At 35.8% G+C, this 20,625-nt stretch overlaps 2 protein-coding genes across 3 annotated transcripts; one reads left to right on the plus strand and one right to left on the minus strand.

Moving 5' to 3' along the window:
• Window positions 1-5,496: 5,496 nt before the first annotated feature.
• Window positions 5,497-12,061, plus strand: LOC132180482 (RNA-binding protein L). 2 transcript variants are annotated; one of them, XM_059593320.1, is made up of 10 exons: window positions 5,497-5,880; window positions 7,360-7,422; window positions 8,306-8,390; window positions 8,498-8,566; window positions 8,833-8,908; window positions 9,168-9,219; window positions 9,925-10,037; window positions 10,135-10,204; window positions 11,627-11,712; window positions 11,795-12,061. In XM_059593320.1, the coding sequence occupies exons 1-10, from the start codon at window positions 5,536-5,538 to the stop codon at window positions 11,835-11,837; spliced, it is 1,002 nt and encodes a 333-aa protein (XP_059449303.1). In that variant the 5' UTR covers window positions 5,497-5,535; the 3' UTR covers window positions 11,838-12,061. The 2 variants fall into 2 exon arrangements, with proteins under 2 accessions (XP_059449303.1, XP_059449304.1); XM_059593321.1 differs by having other exon boundaries at window positions 5,498-5,880; window positions 8,836-8,908.
• A 1,277-nt stretch (window positions 12,062-13,338) lies between these two features.
• On the minus strand, window positions 13,339-18,804 carry LOC132180481 (lipoamide acyltransferase component of branched-chain alpha-keto acid dehydrogenase complex, mitochondrial). The gene is made up of 8 exons (XM_059593318.1): window positions 18,390-18,804; window positions 17,693-17,839; window positions 17,047-17,172; window positions 16,374-16,786; window positions 15,570-15,817; window positions 14,759-14,847; window positions 13,891-14,118; window positions 13,339-13,548 (listed from the first exon to the last, which is right to left on the minus strand). The coding sequence occupies exons 1-8, from the start codon at window positions 18,591-18,593 to the stop codon at window positions 13,435-13,437; spliced, it is 1,569 nt and encodes a 522-aa protein (XP_059449301.1). The 5' UTR covers window positions 18,594-18,804; the 3' UTR covers window positions 13,339-13,434.
• Window positions 18,805-20,625: the final 1,821 nt, after the last annotated feature.

Below are 20,625 nucleotides of genomic sequence, written 5' to 3' on the forward strand. Positions count from 1 at the left end.
CACTTCAGGAAACAAGGAGAAAAGATACAAGACATGATGGAGGTCTTCAAGCAAGTAAAGATCAACCTCCTGCTCCTTGACACCATTAAGCAAGTTCATGCCTATGCCAAATTTCTCAAGGACTTATGTACTCAAAAGCGTATGATCAGGAGTCACATTCCTAAGAAAGGAGCAAGTAAGTTCTCTCATCCAATACAACACCCCTCCCAAGTTCAAGGACAAGTGCTCCTACAGTTGCTTGTGTCATTGGTGACCAAGCGATTGATAAAGCATTCCTTGACTTAGGAGCAAGTGTTAACTTGCTACCTTACTCGGTGTATAAGCAGCTAGGCTTAGGAGAGCTGAAACCCACGAAGACAGTCTTATAGCTTGCAAATTAATCTATCAAGCATCCTCGTGGGATCATTGAAGATGTCATCATTAAGGTGGACAAGTTCTACTTTCTGGTAGATTTCATAATTATTGATATAGAACCTGTCCCCGATTCCCATAAGCTCATTCTTGTAATCCTCGGACAACCTTTCTTAGCTACGGCTAGTGCATGCATAAATTGTAGAACTGGGGTGATGCCCATATCTTTTGGGAATTTGAAGGCCAAGTTGAACATCTTCAATACTGCGCATCAGCTGTCGGATGAGAATGAATGTTTCCTCCTGGACACTATTGAGAAATTTGTAGTGACCCACCTCCCATCTCCCTACATGATGAGATTTTTGAGGACCCCTTTAGAGTAGAGGAGTTGATCCTTGACCCTTTTTGGGAAAGACACATGAAGAATCCTCATAGGGGACCCGAAATCTTCAAGTTGATAAAAGAAGTTTGGGGGTGATAAGTCGAGTCATATTTCTTAAGGAGTGCCTTTTTGTGCTAAAACGGATTGGAAAGGGCTAACTAGACTTCTGAAGGATCGAGGAAACATCATTCGGAATGCAGACTGGGATTGATCAGACTCAAAGGATTGAGCACAGGCTCTGTGTGCTCGAGTCATCCATTAGGCCAGGGTACATGATCTCCTTTAAGGTTTTATCGTCTCCATTGTTGTTTTCTTTTTACAGTTTGATTATATTTTGACAACAATGTGTTGCATTTGACTGTTTTACTGGTTGGAGTATCACTTTGTTTTTCAGGACATGCGTTTTTACACTCAAGTTTAGGGGTATGGTCTGCCCCACATCTGCTCATTCAGGTATTCATATCTTCTTGCCCTTGTTTTTTGTTTTGTTTTTATTTTTTCAATTCTATACACACATCAAGGACAATGTGTGAATCAAGTTTGGGGGTATGGAAGAACAAAACACTGTCCAATATTTTTGTTATGTTATTCTTAAGCATGTGGTTGAGTTTTAATTTTCATTTGAATTTCATTGGTGGGCTTAAAGTTATGAACACATGATCACTTGACTAGGAAATTTGAGTCTTGTTACTTACTTTTGGTAACATGAGATGCTTCTTGTTCAATTTGATTTACCATGAGCACACTGGCACATGCTTGAGAGGCATGACATTTGAGACCAATTATCGGATGAATAACCTTGGTATACATAAAAAAAACCAAAAAAAAAATTGATCAAGTTTGAGTTTTTCACTGAGTAACTAGACCTCTTGCCTCATTAAGCATTGAGTGTTTGCATTAAAAAGTGAGAAGTTTGATTTGGTTGATAACATGGCTAGCTTAGTTTCGTAGCCTTTTTGACTGGAGTTAGTAAGTCCTTAGGGGTGTCTTTACACCTAATTCCCTAAAACTATTTGGTTTGGAAGTCATTGGCTTAACACTCGATACATGGGTCAATTAGAAAGCTTAAGGGAGCTAAGCATTGCACGGCCTTTTGAAAAAAAGAAAGAAGGAAAAAAGAAGAAAAAAAAAATGTATGCCTTGGTTGTTTCATCTAATAAGAAGTCCAATATATTTTGAGATATTGATTCATTTATATTAGAATTATTTTGAAGCCTCATAATTATGTGTTAGTTCACTTTGCACTAATTGAAACTTGTTGTATCTCAAAAAATGCCATTTGTAAGTGACTAGACTTGTGATTTCCTGAAATTTTGAAGATGAAGTTTATCTTTTTAAACTTGACAATGAATGAAAACCATTTTTTCTGTGATGCTTCATTCATTTAAATGATAGCTAACAATGTTTGTGGGTATCATTCATATTAAACCCTCATGACACTTTACTCATCCTCTAGGGATGTTTAGGGGTTTAAAAGGCTTGTTGCATACGTTAAATGCAATCGTATATCGCACAAAAGTAGGATTTAGTTAGTTGTTTTTCATTTTATTTCTTGTTTTGCATTGCTAAGGGACTAGCAATATATAAGTTTGGGGGTGTGATAAGCATCGAATGTTGCACATTGAAGCCCCTTAACTTACATATGTTAATTCTTTAGTATTGTTATTTGTTTAATTTTGTGTTGTTTTATTATTTTCAGATTTTAAATAAAGATGCAATAAATTCTATTGATTTTGGACTTAAAGCACATTTTGAGAAGACTTAGATGATGTGGTTAAGCTTAACGCCCTAGGCTGTAATGCCATGAAAATTAATTAACTGGTAATTAATTTCAAGGTTGGTCTTCCAGCCTTATTTCACTTCGAACAAGACTCAAGGACCTCTACTCCTCAAAAGAGAGGATACTAAACAATAGAAACAAAAAGATTCTATAAACATAATCGTTACAACCAGAGCATCTACCAAAGATCATTAAGCAGCTAAAATCACACTATACAAGTTATCATTTTTACAAGGGATTCATGCTGTACCTCAATATGCAAGAACGCATAAAAGCCCTAAGTCTACAACATAACCAAAAAGCACTAGTTACCTTGAGTACCCGCCTAAGCTTGCAATAAGTCTTCAAGCATCTCCGGAATCGAAACCTCCAAGGTAATCGGATGCTTCGCAGTATCTATTTTCTACTAAACTATTTATAACCGCATAGTTGTACATATAGAGAAAAAAAGGGAAATAATACAAGGGTAAGTCCGAAGACTTATTGAGTATAAATGCACATGACGTACCCGTCATTAAATAGTGAACTTAGTTGTTTATAAAGCACATGTAACATTATGACTGTTTATCATAGATTTGATATAGATATAATATATGCTTATAATTATAAGTAACAGTAATAGTTCAACCGTATGGTCTACCCTAGATATTACCATTTTTCAACAGGGTTGGCATTGTCCCAAGGGACCTAAAATACAACATCGGTGCCCCGAATATTGTACGCTACCGTACATAACATTAGTGGCATGACTGAGTCCGACCTCGGGTGGTCCACACCACTAATGATGATGTTCGTCCTATAGTGACCATCCATTAGGGAATGGCTACGCCTTAGTCATGAAACCATTGGATCCAAAGCCCACACACACACACATTTGACTATAAAGTTAACCTGAATAGTAAGCTCATGGCCGTTATCCCGCACGTACTAGTGTACCATGTCACACGATGTAATTAGTCTTATCAGTATTTTACATGTATAGTTTTACAAGCCTTATCATTATCTTATTAATCAAAATACGTTTTCGCAAAAGAGAGTTTACAGTAGTTCTAAAATGTATCATGAGGGTTGTAAAATATGCATGTTTGATATATATATATATATATATATATATATATATATATATAAAATAGATGTGCAATGTTGGAAAAGTAACAACAAGCATCCATGTGAGTTTGTACTCACCCGGGTCGTAAGGCTTCTCCATAAAATTTCCTTGAGGCTCTATAACCTCAAATACTGAGAAAAGACTTATCATTAGTTCTAAATCCAACTAAAATGAACCTAGAACATGAAAATAGAGGTTATCAGACGACTGGCCAAACTGGCGTTCCGTGGAACGCTTCTGACTGTACGTCCAGGCTTGTGGCCGTACGTCCACCTAGAAGGCTTGTAGGTCCGGTCTCGTGGCCGTACGTCCGCCCATAAGGTTCAGGTAGAACCTCATTTGGTTCAACCGTCCTCGTATCCTCCTAAACTGGTTCTAAAGCTACCAAAAGGATTCCTAGGATCTTCTATCTTAAAAGAAGGTCTCCATGCAATAGGAAATAACTCGAACAAAAATTAAACGCTAACCAATGCTTAAACCAAGATTAAGAGCAACAACATAACTAAAAATTACAAACTACCAACTAAGCTAATTATGGAAAAACACTTAAACAACATAACGACTTAGGAACAAGCTAAGCTCAGAAGATTACCTCATTGAAGCCAAAAAACCTCTAGGAATCACCTCTCATTCTCCAAGAACTCACAAAACTCACAAGAGGATTTTAGCAGAGCCTGGAGCGTAAATGGGCGTGTGAAACATTGAGGGTATGGGGTATTTACAGCAAAGGGCACTACCAACTACTCTGAAAAGTAGTGGATGTCGAGTACTATTGGAGCGTACGTCCAGTACTATTTACATAGCGATGCAAAGGCTGCGTACATCCAGATATTATGAGGGTATTCCAAAAGTAGCATACGTCCGTATAGTTCTCATGCGTACGTCCGTGTACTATTACCAGAGTACGGTGTACTATTGTCAGCGTACGTTCGATGGTCCCTATGCATACGTCCTTTACTACAGACAAGAGCGTATGCCCGGCAATCTTAGCGTACGTTCGGTCCGAAAGTCCAAAACTCAAAATGCCCATTTAGTTGTTCCTAATGACCCAAAGTCCAAATTAACCATTTAATTAAGCTACCTAAGTTTAGTTAATTATTTGGGTCACTACATAAGCGGTTATCGATTTTTAATAACAGCTTACCAAAGTGGTTATACAATTAACAGAGCAATTATAACCGTCCCGCTTGAACACCCCTACGTAAAATTGTATGGACAATATGGACAAACGGACATAAAGATATTTTGAGAATAATAAGATTCTTACATAACGCCTAAAAGTGATCCAAAAGATAAAAATTTCATATTCTAAAAAATCCTATCATATTCATAATCATTACCAACATATTCATAAAAATCTAAATTTTTAAATATCATAGTCTTGCAAATATAGATGGCCAAGAATATCAAATTCCCCAAACTAAAAGCCACTTAGCTTCAAGGCTTCAAGCGAGTTCAGAGCACTCGAGGATTCACTAAAAATTTTCAAAAAATATTGATGGGGTGATTAAAAAATTAAAAATTTAGAGTTTGAAAGGAAGGGAAGTGTGTATGATTGAGGTGGTATTTGGTAAATGAATTTGCTTAGACAATGTAGATTGATCTGAAAAAATATAAGAATGTTTCGTATAAAAAAAATGAAAAAGTGAAAAAATTTTGTTTTGTAGTGATTTTTTTATTTGAATAATAATAAAAAGTGAATGATTTGATATAAAAAGTGAAAAAGTTAGAATATTTTGATATTGATTTTTTTGGAAAGTGATGATAAATAGTGTTTAGGCCAACTATTACCCTTTTGCCAAAGAAAGCCTGATAGTTTGACCCCTCTCTCTCTCTCTCTCTCTCTCTATATATATATATATATATATATATATATATATTTTCTAGGTCTCGATTAACTCTTCCGGTTCCAAAATGGACGAGATGGCTGCCTACTACCCAGCACCCCACTACCCCTACTACCAACCGCCTCCACAGGCTGCTCCTCCGCAGCTCGGGGTGCCTCCGCCACTTCATCATACGGAGGCGGTGCCACAGCCACACCACCACCACCTGCCTCAGCCATACCTACCCCACCCGCAGCCCCCGTTCGGTTCCTACGCGCCTCCTCTGGTCCTTCAGGGTCTGCCAGACGAAGTCCGAACCCTATTCGTTGCTGGCCTCCCTGAGGACGTGAAGGCCCGCGAAATCTACAATATGTTCCGGGAATTCCCGGGTTACGAGTCTTCCCATCTTCGGACCCCGACCCAAACGTCTCAGGTATTTGATTTTGCTGCACTTCGTTTCTTGTCCTGTGTGCACTAATTTTTGGGCAGGTGGGTTGTGTGAATTTTTGGTAATTTAAAATGGGTAGTCCGAGTTTAGGGTATTACATGAATGGAGCTCTTTGGCGTCAAGCTTGGCATGTGCATTTTTGGGGCTTATTTGCTAAGGAAGTGAACGAAGTTGAGGATTTTGGGGCTTTGCAGGCCTAGAGGGCATGCAGGCGTCTAATTAGAGTTAATATGACATTGTAAGAGAGCTGATACTGTAGCTGAGTTTTATGGAGGTGGAGTGGAGGGAGCTTTCAACAAGTTTTGAACTTTTGATTACTATTACTTATGAAAAAGAAAAAAAAAGGGTTGAAGTTTTGTTAGATATTACAATTCTCACTCTATTTACTGCAATTTAGGACGAAGATAAAGATGTCGTTTTCTTATTATAGTGTTGTATGAATAATGATCATGAGAAACTTTACTTTTGTTTTGTTGATACAAGCTACATGTAATAAACTTGAGTGTTTGCTTCTTTGTTAGCTTGTGAAGCTCAGTCTGTCAATTCTTCACTCTAAGCAAGTGAAATTAAGGTTAATGGTTCGCTTGGGGGAGAGGAAATGTGGGGGAATGGTGGATTGTTTGGAAGACTTAAAGAATAAGGGGTGGTTTGTTCCATTCCATTCCCACCTTTGTGATTTTGGGCAGAACGCCTCATTCACCTCATTTAGGGTAACAAGATGCATGATGCAGGACAGCAGGAGCAGCTAATTAAGAAAAAAAAGGTGGCTGTGGGTTACTGTTCACAGTACTGTATTTAGACATTTTTCACACTAACTAGGGCGAGTGCTGCAGCAGTATTTCATTTTGGGGTTTTTTTTTATGTCTTTTTCGGTCCTTTCATTTAGGTTATTTTGCATGATCGAGATTTTATTATTTTCAAATGGCTATGAAATAATTTTAATTAGGGTTTCTGCAGTATAAGGGTGTGTTTGGGATTGCGATTTCGTAAGAATAATCTGCGTTCTTAAAAGATATCACAAAACGTAAGACGTTTGGCATTGCGATTTAAAAAGCACTTAATCTAAAATAGGAAAAAAAATATGCGTTTTTTATAGGTAGGCTACAGGGTGCTTATTTGAAAAGGCGCGAATTTAAACCAAAATCACAATTTCGCATAACAAATATTTGATAAAAAAAGTAATTTTTAACATGTTTTACTAAATGCCTTTGTGATTTCGAAAACGTAATTTTTTAAATCGCACTTATTGAAACCGTAATCTTGCGATTGCTTTTTGGTGATGTTTAGGTGTAGCTCTTTGATAAAATAATTTGTAGTTGTCATCCTCCTGGACTATATTTTTTGCATTTATCTATTCGTGATATGCCTTATTCATTAGTCTCTTAAAATCATGCATATTTGTTTCTTAAATTTATTTGGTCTCTTTATCTGCTGTGCTCTAATATTGTCTTGGGTTGGTGACAGCCATTCGCATTTGCTGTATTCTCTGATCAGCAGTCGGCAATCGTGGCTTTGCATGCACTGAATGTAAGGATATCACACCATATATATTTCTCCATTTAGTAGTTGGAAAATGTATGCTAAGTAACTTGTTCAATTATAGCACTGATTGATACCTTTGTAAGGTAGCGTAATGTTCTCAGTCGTATGTGATGGTCACATATGCATGTCGAAAAGTTATGTAGTGTGTAATTTATATTCCATTCAAGTTATGTAGTTGTATGTGATGGTCACAAATGCATGTCGAAAAGTTATGTAGTGTGTAATTTATATTCCATTCAAGTTAAGAAACACTCAGAGCCCTATGTAGATGTTCGAATCATTAAGCAGGTTAATAGGGTTGAATTTTGCAACAAAAAGCTTCTATAACTCTAAATAGCTGGATATGACTTTTGATGAGTTAAAATTGGTATAGTATAATCAATCAGTAAGTGCACTGTTTTAATATGTAAATTTATTAATTAGGGAGAGCAAGTTAGTGATATCATATTGATGTTGGATGGTCATATTCATGTCTGATGTAACACAATAAAAGCAAGTAGGCAATGTCTTATTAGCAACTTTGGATCAAGGCCAAGTCTAAAGGCAGTTTGCTGATGGAGAGCTTTATCGTATGGAGATCTGGCCTATGGGGGCAATCGTCATATATGTTATTCCATATGTACTCTTTTATAGGCTTCTTGATCTATGTTTCATCTGCAATTTCCTTCTGTTGTCTTGATTTTTGCTGATTATCTGGTATAGATTGATGGATCAATTGTACACATTTCAAATTTCTTTGTACTTTTGATGAGTTTGTTACTGTAGGACATAAAGATTGGTGTGGCGGCAAAGCATTATGGTGCTCTAGTGCTGTAGTGTGTTGGATACGATAACATTGACAGTTTTTTATTCTGAATCTTGCTTGCAGGGGATGGTGTTTGATCTTGAGAAGGGGTCAACCCTATATATTGATCTAGCAAAATCTAATTCTAGATCCAAGCGCACAAGAACAGGTCTATTGCTCATTTGATTTTTTTCTCTTTAAGATTGTCTTCATTTTTATTCTATAGTGTACTGTTTTGAAACTGAAATATGTGGATTTGTTGATTATTACAATCAGATGATGAAAGATTTGGTTCAGATAAAAAAGCTAGAGGATCTACGTTTTCAAGGGGCACTCCTGAATCTGGTAAGATTGACTAAAATTGCTTAGAGATTGTGGAATGCTCCGTAGAGAGCTCCTTGTTTGTAAATTCTTTTCCCAGTTTTCTGGCATACTTTGTGCCATTCTCTCTCCTCCTCTCTCTCTGAGCACACAATCAAACTGCTTCATTAGCTGTGATGCTTTTTTTGTTTTGACATATTACTTGGAGTACAAGTTATTTACTTGATCACATGAAGGACACGTACTTCTAAAAGCTCACATTGCACATGTTTTGCACGCTTGGGCACTAGCAGGTCTTGGCAGCATTCACATGCCTGGAATGGGTAATTCTGCTTACAACACGATTGGTTATCCATCTGCACAAAGGTCATCTGCACTGCTTAAGCACAACTTTATTATGTTGAAGTGATTACTGTAACTCAATAATAAGCATATCTTTAGTTGGACATAATTACTTCTAGCCAAAAGGTTGAGGGCCAAGTGAAATTGCTTGCTAAATGCCCGGTTCCCTGAAGTTGGAGTATATAGAATCTCCCTTTTCTCTTTCCTTTTTTGTTTCCCTCAAGTTATCATTTATATTTATTTGCTGAACCGATCTGATTATTTATTTATTTTTGTTATCCAGTCCTGGAAATTTTGATGCCAGAGCCATAAATGAGACAGCAGCTGCAAATTTGGTAAGGTTACTTTTCAACACACTTCATATTTAAGTTAACGTCAGCTTTACAACTAGCTTAGACTCTTTTTTTACTTCTGAAGACATAATAATAGCTGATGTTTAATCTCTAATGTTAAGTACCAATATCTTTCTTTCATTTTGAAAAACATGGTTCACTTCTTTATTTCTGGAATTTACATTTGATCTTTTTCTTCCTTGAAATATTTACGTCTTTGGGATCTGAACAAAAATAGCTTTTGATGGAAACCTGCATTAACATGTACAAGACTATAGAGATGCATTAAAGTGACCCTTCATGGAGACAATTTCTACGGGTGATTATAGAAACAAAATAAGAAAAATGTTCATGAAGCATAAAAAGGGATTTCTCATTTATCAATGATTTCAAGTCCTTTATAGATATGATGCCTGAAATATGCTTCTAGAAATTACTCCATGTACATCAAAAGTTAATCTTGAAGTTTAGTAGGCATCCTGACTACATGTTTTACAGGATTTGCAATGTAGTATTGCTATGCAATGGATTCACAATGCTACTTTAAACAAGACTTATCTATAGGGTCATTCCATGTCTTATGTGACCCTCACCTCTGGATACCTGGTTTCATTTTAAATTCAATGTCATATGATATGCGCTTGAACTATTCTATGTGCTTGAACTATTCTCTAACTGTTAAAGTTCTGGTGATATTTCTTACAACAGAATAATCCTTCTGCGCCTAATGTTCCACAAAATGTTACCCCATGTCCAACACTTTTTGTGGCTAATTTGGGGCCAACTTGTACAGAGCAAGAGCTAATTCAAGTATTTTCAAGGTTAGTAGCTGATTACATTGTCATGAATATTTTCTATTTTTAGAGTATGTAGAACTTGGGTGTAATTTTTGTATTTTTGGTTGATTGTTTCCATCAGATGTCCAGGGTATCTAAAATTGAAGATGCAGAACACATATGGGGCTCCTGTTGCCTTTGTTGACTTTCAGGTACTTTTGTTTGCTGTCTTTTGTGGTGTTGATTATGATTTTGAAGGAAACTATAGCTGATTTTCTTCCATGAAAGCTGGCCTAGTATCTGGACATTCTTCTTCTGTTTTTTCCACCCTACATGATATATTTTCTGTAATGCACACTAAGAGCATATTTAGGATTGAGTTAGAAAATAGAGTTTTTGTCTATAGAAAAAGCCTGAAATAGCTTTTTTGAAGAAAAACCTCATTTTCAAGCTATCCCCGCAACACAGTTTTAGGCATTTTTAGAGCAAAAAAGTGCTTCTTAAGTTTTTTACCAAACCAACATATTTTTGCCTGAAGGAGCTTTTAAGTACTAAAAGTACTTTTAAGGCTCTTAAACACAATCTCAAACAGATTTTAAGGAAATATGATCGAGTCAACAAAAATAGCTGACTTTTTTTTTAAAAAAAAAAATAAAAAAATGGGAAAGTTGGTTGTTTTGGATTCATTGTTGATGTATCTTCATTCCATTTATTAAATGCAAGAAGAGGATAACAAGCACTCTCTCTCTCTCTCTCTCTCATATATATATATATAATAGCCTCTTGGAATGTGTAATAGAAGCCCTGTTAAGATACAAAGGTGAGAGAAGTTATGGATGAAAGAGAAAAGAAGAGAAAATTAAGGAGAATTAAGGGGAGAGAACGTTGAGATGAAAGAGAGAGTCAGAAAGTGGGTGATTGGAGTGGTCAAAATGCATTGTTTGATCAGGAGGTTGAAAGTAATAAGGCTCAGACAAGATATATCCCTGTTGGTTGCGTTGTTAGATCCTGGGAGGACTGCCAGATTTCCTGTTATCCACCCTTGGTTCACTTACTGTGCAGTAGTTTGATCTTCTTTTGGTTCACTACTAGTGAGTAATGCTATTTAGTACTCCTTTACAACTGCTATATAATTGAATGACATGGCAATCACTCTCCTGCTTTTGCGAGGTTTATAGAACAAGCAAAGTGCAGAAGCTAGAGCTAAAGCTGCCACGTCATTCAGTTATATAAGAGCTTACTAAATAGAATTACTCCACTGCTAGTGGGATGGTCACCTTTTCAACATGTTTGGTCAATTGTTGCTCCCCTGGCCAAATTTATATTCTAGATTCTCATTTTTGGCTGTTCCAAAATTATTGCCCATGTTCGAAAGTCAAAATGCAAAAACCATTCACCTTCCCATTATGCCCCTTTTATCTATCACAAGTAATCACAAGCATTCAGAATTTTGCCATCTTTCCTACAATTTCATCAGATGGGCAATTTTGGAAAGTAATTAAATGGAAAATGACAGATGTCATTTGAATGCTATTGCCTTAATGTGTGTTTAGTCAACCTGGACTAATACTTAATGAACTAGTGTTTGAATACTTTTGCTATCCTGACCTTTTGCTTGTATACCACATCTGAAGGATACCGCCTGTTCAACTGGAGCTTTGAATCATCTGCAAGGCACACTTCTGTACTCATCACTAGCAGGAGAGGGCATGCGGTTACAGTATCCTGTCTAACACATTCATTTTATTTATATATTTTTTTGTAAAATCTGGCCAAGGGTTTTTTCTTAACAAGAAATGCAGGTTTGCAAAATCACGGATGGGAATGCGGAAGAAGTCAAAGTAAATTGCAGATTACAAGGAGAGATATATACATATGATGAACCATTTGGCTGTGCTATTGTCTTGACTGTATGCACATCTTACTGTAGTTTTTTGTCCCAGAAAATACGTTGTCTGAATATCAGTGTAGCTGTTGAACAGATCTTTATTCCTCTTCGTTGAATCAGATAATGTCTTTTCGGTAATGGATGCTTAAATGCATTCCAATGAAATCCTGCGTGACCCTCCTTTATGTTCTTGCGTGTGGCATACGATACCATAAATTAGTGGAGCCAGGAGGATAGCAATATAAAATGAAAGAAAATAAGAGCAAAAACAAAAACAAAAAACAATGCGTTACACAGCTGCCATAAAATAATCCGGCGGCTGGATAAAAGTAATAATGGAATTTGAAGCCTCACAAGTGACCAGATGGAAGAGATTTAGCAGCTAAATTATATTATTTAGTGTCTGTGAAGAAACTTCCAGAATCCAGTAGGTGATTTTATTATTCTCATGCGATGATATATTGATTATTGGCCAGTGTTAAAGAAGATTTCTAGATTAAAAAAAGAGTTCAGAAAGCCTGTAGACAAATACACTGCTATGTCAACTTATGCAGTAGAGGATGTTATCATGATACTCAAAGTGGCATCCATCTTACTAAAAATCTATATATCTTTTCATTCTTGATCCAAGAATATTGATGTGAGATATCATGATACATTAGTCTTTGTTTCTTTACCATCAATTCCTTTGACAGCGATAATTTTTCAGAAGGAAGTGCTTTCCACCTGCAACCATATTGAGATATCAAATATCATGATATCAAAAGGAAGTGCGATAATTTTTCAGAATAAAGTACTTACCATATTGAAATATTAGATATCATGATACCATATTAATGTGAGATATCATGATTTGTTCCTGGCATAATTGAGATTTGGATATTTTTCATTGCAAAAGCTTCTTTATTAGAACTACTGCTTTCCGCTCGTCTTTCTTCATCATTCTTAGGAGTGTTAAAGCTTAGCTTTGCAAATTTTTCTCAATCATCGTTTTCTTGATGAGGAAAATCTTTTATCCATTTATGAACCCTATTATCTAAAAAATTGAGGTTTTTTCCTGAAGCTTGAAGGGATATCTAACTTGTCTCTTTATTTTTGATATAAGACAAGAGTCCTCTAGACAAGGGAAAGAGTTGCAATAACTTTTGAGTATAAATTTGGGATCACCAACTATCAAAATAATTCAGCTGGAGTTGGATTTCACACAAATTGTAAGTAAGAAGGAAATCTCACCAAATGGTTTGTGAACAAAATATTTACATTACACTAAAGACTGAAGACCCAAAATCCAATCTTTCTATTACTAATATCCAATCACTCAAAAAAAAAAAAAAAAAAAAAAAAGAAAAAAAAAGCCTCCTTACATGCATCCTTAAACTCTCCTTTAATAAGTGAGGCCAAACATGTAGTTTTAATAATATGTTAAATTATTAGTTATGTTTCAAAAACTTAAACTGATAAAAAAATTATAATTTAATTATTTAATTGATATCTTAACAAAAAATTATAAATTTAAGATCTTAATGCCACAGTAAAAGAGGTTTCTTTGACATATCATTTCATATGCAACATGAGCAGCTCTGGTTTTTCAACAAATTGTTTCCACTCATTGCAGAATCTTGCGACAGTTGCCCCATCCAAAACTCTATGATCTGCACCTATATTAATCTGAGAAGGAAAACACAATGTCAGATTGGGTAAATTATATCATCTGTCAACACCAAAGGGTTAATTACATGTTAAGAACAAAGTAAATTAAGAATAATAACCAAACAACATATGTTTTAATCATCATAAATCATGAAACATTTCTAAATTAAGAATCTATTTCTTCCGCTTCAACAAAATGACTAAAGCATTGCGTTGAACGATGAGGGATGTATGCTGTGATTTATGATCATATCATCTGGGGGGAAAGTGTTAAGAGGGTTTTATTTTCAATAAGGTGTTCATTCTTATGGTATAATAATATTGGAGATATGAAACCAAGACAAATAAGTCCTTGCTTACAGTCATTATTGATGCAGGATACAAATTGCCATCATCTGCAAATTGTGGAACTTTCTGAATCCGGCCAATTGCAATAATGGACACTTCAGGCAAGTTGAGGAGGGGAGAACCAAATTTTCCGCCAATCGCTCCAATATTGCTTAATGTTATCGTCCCGCCACAAATATCCTCAGGGTTAAGCTTGTTACCCAATGCAGCTTGTTGTAACCTTGAAAGTTCCTTTGTTATCTAAAAATATAAACAATATTTGTTAGTAAAAAAGAACATTGGCAATACACACATCAAAAAGTAGACAAGAATGAAATCATGATGTGTTGAAGGGAATTCAACACTTGTATATACAGGACATCAACAACCAAAGGCACTGCATTTAGGCATTAAATTCGGACTATTTCTATAGTCTAAATTTCAAACTAATTACTTTCAAGCTTAATAGTTAACCACATGTTATTTTCCCTTATTACAATCTTATAGTCACAGCAATCTTTTGCCCAAGAAGCAGTAGCAGAGGAGTACATGATATGGCACAGAAGCAACTACCAAGCAATTTGTCTCTATGTGCTTTCACAATACTTGATGTAAGTCAAAAGCTTCAAATATTATTAAAATAGCTGTTTGCACATAAAATATATACTATTGGATGAAGGAAAATATCATAGTCCATTGCCTAAACTACTGAGCTTGAGATGGACAATTAACTTTCTTTTCTTGGTAAACTAAGCAAAAAAAAATTGACAAGAAGTTTTGGAAGAATAATAAATTTCACATATCATGTGAACCGACAAAAATATAAAAATAAAGGTGGTTTGTGATTTCATATCATGTGAACAGACAAGAAGATAAAATTAAGAAGTTCCACAAAACTAACCTCCAAGATTGAAAGTGACTGAACAGTCTTTATGTTTGGTACAACTAGACCAGATGGAGTAGCCATGGCAATTCCAATATTGTGCGAACCTATAGTAATACACAACTAGTATCAAACATTTAACAATGCTTATAAAATTATTTGCGGCCGGACACTGATTAACACATCTCAGAAAGCAATTAGTTGCTGACGCCTATAAACCATCCACATCAACAAGCTTGTACACCGTTTGAAGCTAAATCATTTCAATTTGTTTTGAAGCAATCGAGATGAGTCTAGCGATATTCACTATAAATGTAGTACTCTAATTAGCAAATCGCATTTGAAACACGGTTTCACATATTCTTATGTCTGTATCAGACACAAAGTTGGACACTTAAATAGTAGTAGTAAACCTTTATCTACTCCAAAAATGTAATAAAAGCTAGAGAATTATAATATGTCTTTACATTGGAGCCTAATTAACATTCCTGATTTATTTTACTCTAATTTCCAGTGTTGGCCACAAATAAACAAAATCAATTAAAAAAAATGCAGTTAATTCACGAAACATGCATATATACATGTTCAATGTCCTACATCCACAATTTTACGACAAAATGATATATAAGCACACGTACTAAAAAATGGCCTAGAATATGAAGTGAAGCAAGAATGTCATATACCCACTGCTTCAAAGAGAAAGTACTCATATGAGCACGTATGATACATGATATGATGCATATAGAAGTCAGGTTTTATCAACTTAATGTCATATCATATATCCACTTATCGTAAATGCAGAAGCAGTTAAAATAGCAAATTTACATACCTTTGAGGATGACCTCAAGTGACAAGTCATTGAAGCAACTATTCATAAAGGGATACTTGCTCAAGGCCATTGAAAGTGACTTAATCAGTAATGGAAGGAAAGTGTGCTTAACATCTGGATCAGAATTATTATCTTGGAAAGACGTTTTAAGCTTCGATAACGCATTGCAATTTATCTCGTCCACATAATGAAAATGTGGAACTTTTGCAGCCATGGACATTGATTTTACCATTGTTCGCTGGAAACCCCTGAAACAAAAAACATAAGTAACTTGCCTTTAACTTTAATTTTGTCACAGTTAGACTACTAAGAAAAATCTTTCAAATTAATTCATTACGTTGCACATAAATAAACTATACATTGCCAAATAACAAACTGGAAGGAGTTGTGTGCACATCAATACTGCAACAGCATCAAATCTTCGTATTAGATTGGTCACCTTAATCTCACACTTGTATCGACTATTTTTAAATGAAGACCAATAAACCCCAGGCAATGTAATCCGATGTATTGGCTAGATGCAAAAAACTGAGCAAGACAATGGCTGCACAAGCCATGGAGTCCTAGTTACTATTCACCAAGTCAAAACTATGATGAAAGTGAACGATAACACCTCTATAGTAATGAAACTCCCATACTGTCTGACTCATCATGGTTTTTTCAATGTCGCAAACTATATGGAAGAGAATCCTATTGGTTTTTCTTTTTCTTTTTCTTTTCTATTTTGTTTTGTTTTGTTTTGTTTTGTTTTTTTGTTTTTTTTTTAAAAAAGTGTTAAAAGTTCATGCTTGTATCCAAGATTACCTCAGGGGAACTGTCTTATCTTCATACTCGTAGTCCCCTCTAACTTCAGATGACAAATGGGGTTGATCCTCTTCTCTGTCAACAAACTGCCTCCCCACATCAGCAATCAAGGAAGCAGAAGGATCTTTGATGATTCCTTTCTGGACAGCATATTTAAGCACGTCTTCTTTTAATACCCTCCCATCTTTACCGCTTCCCAGGACATCATTTATATCTACACCGTGTTGCATTGCAAGGTTCCGAACAGCAGGTGTAGATAGAACTCCGCCTATGTTGTTTTTCTTTAGCTCTGAGCCAAGTGACTTTGCATTTTCCAGACGATCATGAGTTAGAACAGGGTTTTCTGAAACATCATGAGTCAGGGTAGGAACCTGAGCTTCCTCAACAACAATTTTTAAAAGTGTTTCTCCAACCTGCAATATCAGGATAATAATAATAATAATAATAATTTTCTTTCAGTGTCAAATCAATGCAAAAGTGAAATTTAGTCTTGATTTTTAAGACTTGCTTCCTAGCAGCTCTATTTAACACGGTCTTTGATGGATACCAAATTAACTCCCCCATGCTGTCTCTCACGGCCACTTAGAAAACTGAAACTACATATCGAACCATCATAAGGTTGAGAATGAAAACATGGTCAGTTCACCAAAATGATATACTTGAATTCTCTCACCTTTACAATGTTGCCGGGAACATAGAGAATTTGAGCAACTTTTCCTTTGTAACGACTTGTTATTTCTATAGTTGCTTTGTCACTTTGAACTTCACAAATTGGTTGAAATTCATCAATTTGATCCCCCTGCCAGAGTAATCATATCAACAATTATTTGCACTGACTTAGTCAAAACAGAATCTAGGGTAGAATGGATAGGTATATACACAGATTAACAACCAGAAAGCAGGTGATATACAGCAGAGTTACGAATTTCATTATTCAGGCAAAAGAAGCCTTGAGTCCACACCTAAGAATAGCAAAATCAATGCTACAGTTTGAGCTAAAACCAATTAATGAATTCTGACAAAAAAGTTTATTTCTGCCTGTAATACATATTTGATAGACTGAAGAAAAATCTTCCAGCAAGGACAATAGAAAAAACTTAAACCAAACACAACCAAAGACTTCACATCTACAAGCATCCTGACACATACACGAAACCTAATGAGAATTCAGAAATAAGGGAAGAGGGTGCCGATAGTTTGGAACAAGGAAGAAGTGGAAGCCAGCAATTCACAAAACCAACCACGCCTTCAGCAAATGCATCTAAATCAACAAACAAATTATAAGACATAAACAGGCATCATTAGCATCATTCACTCACCTCTTGCACAAACCATTTAAGAAGTTCACATTCTGCAATACCTTCACCGGTTTGAGCTAATGGCACATCAACTATCCCACCCACCGAAAGATCCGCCAAAGCATTACTTGAAAACCAACATCTCTTCACAGTATATGGAATATTGAACTACAAAATTGATAAGGAAACATTAAGAAACCCAGAAAACACGATCTCGAATAACATGGTATTCATACACGCGTTTACATTATCATTGCGTCAAAGACACAACTCATATCAACATGATTGATGGATTAATTGAGGATCATTTGAAATACCCAATGCCCACCAAAAAAAAAAAAAACCAGTACACCCAGATCAACCATTGAAACAATAGACTTAGTCAGAACCCATTTGGGTGGCCAAATGCACCAAGCATAGGCCCTTAATATAGCAATTGAAATTCAAGGTGAAAAAATGACACCAGCTTGGCAAACTAGAATGCGTGTTTGCGTTCATGAAGCTATTCAATTACAATTGCATCCACTGCACAAAAGAGCACCAATAACTAAATGCAAGAACCAACAGTAATTGGCATCATTAACAAAATCAAACTCCATATACAGTCTGAACAATGACCATTTGCTACGTTAATATTAACTAAACGGCGATGAACGAAACAAGAGCAAACATAAAAAAACCAACGAGCCTAGATAGTACGAGAAGAGCAGGCACACACAAATATTCGATTCTCAGCGGGCCGAAACGACGTCGAAGCGGATGTAGAGAAGGCAATCCGAGAGGCGAACCGTCGAAACGGAGGGTCGAGCTCCGACGAGGCAACCGGACCTGGGTTCAGAGCTTGAGAGGTGTACGGACACAGCCTACACCGGAGACAGGAGTTCCAAGACCTCCTGTTCAGAATCCTCCAACAGATCATCATTCTCCGGTGCCGGCACGAGAAAGCTGTACTTTTAGTTCCTTTGCTTTTTTCTTAGAAATTTGTTAGAAAAACACGACCCTATATTTCATCACTTCACCGATCAACTTGAGTACGAGGAATTGAGGAGGTCTTGACTCTTGTCCCTTATCCCTAACTGGGAAATAAACATTTATGGGAAAATATTTTCATTAAGAGAAAATATTCTCATTTAGAGCGTTTCCCTGTCAAATTAGACCCTTAATTAGTGTTTGTTGTTAAAATTAATGAAAAAATAAATTATTTTTTTCTTTCTTTTTTTATATTATCAAATTGTCCTTTCTTGTAACGTTGAAATTCCTTAATGGATCACATGCGTTGGCGATTGCAATAAACAAGTGAAACTTGAAAGGATCAAATTACTCAGAAAAAAGATACCAACAGACGCAATTGGGCTGAAAGCTCCATAGGTGAAATCACTGGTGGTTTTTTTCTTCACAAAGCTTTGATTGAAGCAAAAACACAACCTTTGGAATAACACCAAAAGACCTACGAAGGTGACAGCCAAAACCAAAGTACATCTATTATGTCCTTCGCCCTCTTAAGGTAACTAAAAATATTTTGCCTGTGTTGTGTTTTTGACACTGGACTTGGAAATCATTGTATTTGGGTTTTTTTGTAAATGTAATCACTGTTACTGACACATCAAGTCCATTCCTGATCAATTTGGAAACAATAATTTGAGAAAAGTTATGGGTCCGTAGCATTTCTCAACATGATTATCTGCAACAAAATACAATGTGTCTTGTCCTCGAAATTATTCCTCAATTGCTTTCAAAATGTACTACTTTTCTATAATGGCACAATAACAGAGACAATGCTCACAAGTTTTCTCAAAATGCATGTTAATTCTAAAGTGCTCAATCTTCTTGACTATTTCCTATTAATCCAAGCTCACTGCATGGGCTGAGTTCCTTTGGTGATTTATATACTAAGTTGTGAACTTTCGTAATTATTTTTACACCTGTAAAATATCATGTTGTTTTATAATTTGGCATGTTTATTGCATGAGGTTAGATTAAAGTTGTGATAAGTGTCAAATATTGCATATTCAAGCGTTTTAACTCACATACGTTAATTCATTAGTTTTATTATGTTAGATGTTTTTGTGCAGTTTTTATGTTTTCTATGTTTTCATGTTCTTAAAGAAAAATGCAATTAATTCCATGAAATTCTGACTTATGCAATTTAACCATGGACATTTCTGTACTGTTTTGGCCATAACTCCCAACTCAGAAATTCGGATTAAGGCAAGGCAGAATGCTTTAGAAAGATAACTCAGAGAGACACAATTTGTTATTTCATGTTGAATACCAAAATCTGATGTATTGAGGGCCAAAACCGAGGTTGAAGTAAAGCTGAAAGAATAGATTCAGAGTTTGGTGGGCTCATGGATACATTTGTCACATGGGATTTAAAGCCTATGATATGCCGGGTGGACTCCTGAAATTGGACAGGAAATGAATTAACAAAGTTGAAGTGGACAGCTTTTCTCAAAGCCCATGACTTGTTTCATGTGAAGATGTCATGGGCTAGTGGAATGCTTATATTACTAAAAGAGGTGAAAGATGAATAGTTTGGAGAATCAAATAAAAAATCTTATTTCGATTCTTACTTATTACATAGACATGTAGACCTTATATATACACACTGTAGGTGTTAATTTACAGAGGAAGAAAATAAATGTCATTTACATTAAGATGCTATTTTCCAATTGTCTATAACTATATTTCTTTGTTGAGATATATACGGGGACTGCATGTAATGCCTTTCCTGGACAGTTGCCTTAGCTGTACAAAGATACCATGCACATGTTTTCTTATGCAAATCCAACTTGTTAATGGACAACATAAGGAAAGGATCCCATGAATGCATATCAAGTCTAATTGGCTTGCTGTACAGAGTCATTGTCAAAGTTTCCTTTAATACACACCCGCAAGCTCATGGGGCGATCCCGAACCATGAGCTTGTCCCGAAACAATCTAAACCGTGCACT

Source organism: Corylus avellana, chromosome ca5, assembly GCF_901000735.1.
Source record: "Corylus avellana chromosome ca5, CavTom2PMs-1.0".
Classification (NCBI taxonomy): Eukaryota; Viridiplantae; Streptophyta; class Magnoliopsida; order Fagales; family Betulaceae; genus Corylus; species Corylus avellana.

Bases quoted from the DNA above. Each gene is read 5' to 3' on its own strand.
- LOC132180482 (XM_059593320.1), top strand. From the start codon at position 5,536: ATGGACGAGATGGCTGCCTACTACCCAGCACCCCACTACCCCTACTAC. The intron at 5,881-7,359 runs GTATTTGATTTT...GGTTGGTGACAG, and splicing joins CCCCGACCCAAACGTCTCAG to CCATTCGCATTTGCTGTATT. The intron at 10,205-11,626 runs GTACTTTTGTTT...CCACATCTGAAG, and splicing joins TTGCCTTTGTTGACTTTCAG to GATACCGCCTGTTCAACTGG.
- LOC132180481 (XM_059593318.1), bottom strand. From the start codon at position 18,593: ATGATGATCTGTTGGAGGATTCTGAACAGGAGGTCTTGGAACTCCTGT. The intron at 14,119-14,758 runs GTTAGTTTTGTG...TTATATTTTTAG, and splicing joins AGTCACTTTCAATCTTGGAG to ATAACAAAGGAACTTTCAAG. The intron at 13,549-13,890 runs GTAAGCAAGGAC...TTTCCTTCTCAG, and splicing joins ATCCTGCATCAATAATGACT to ATTAATATAGGTGCAGATCA.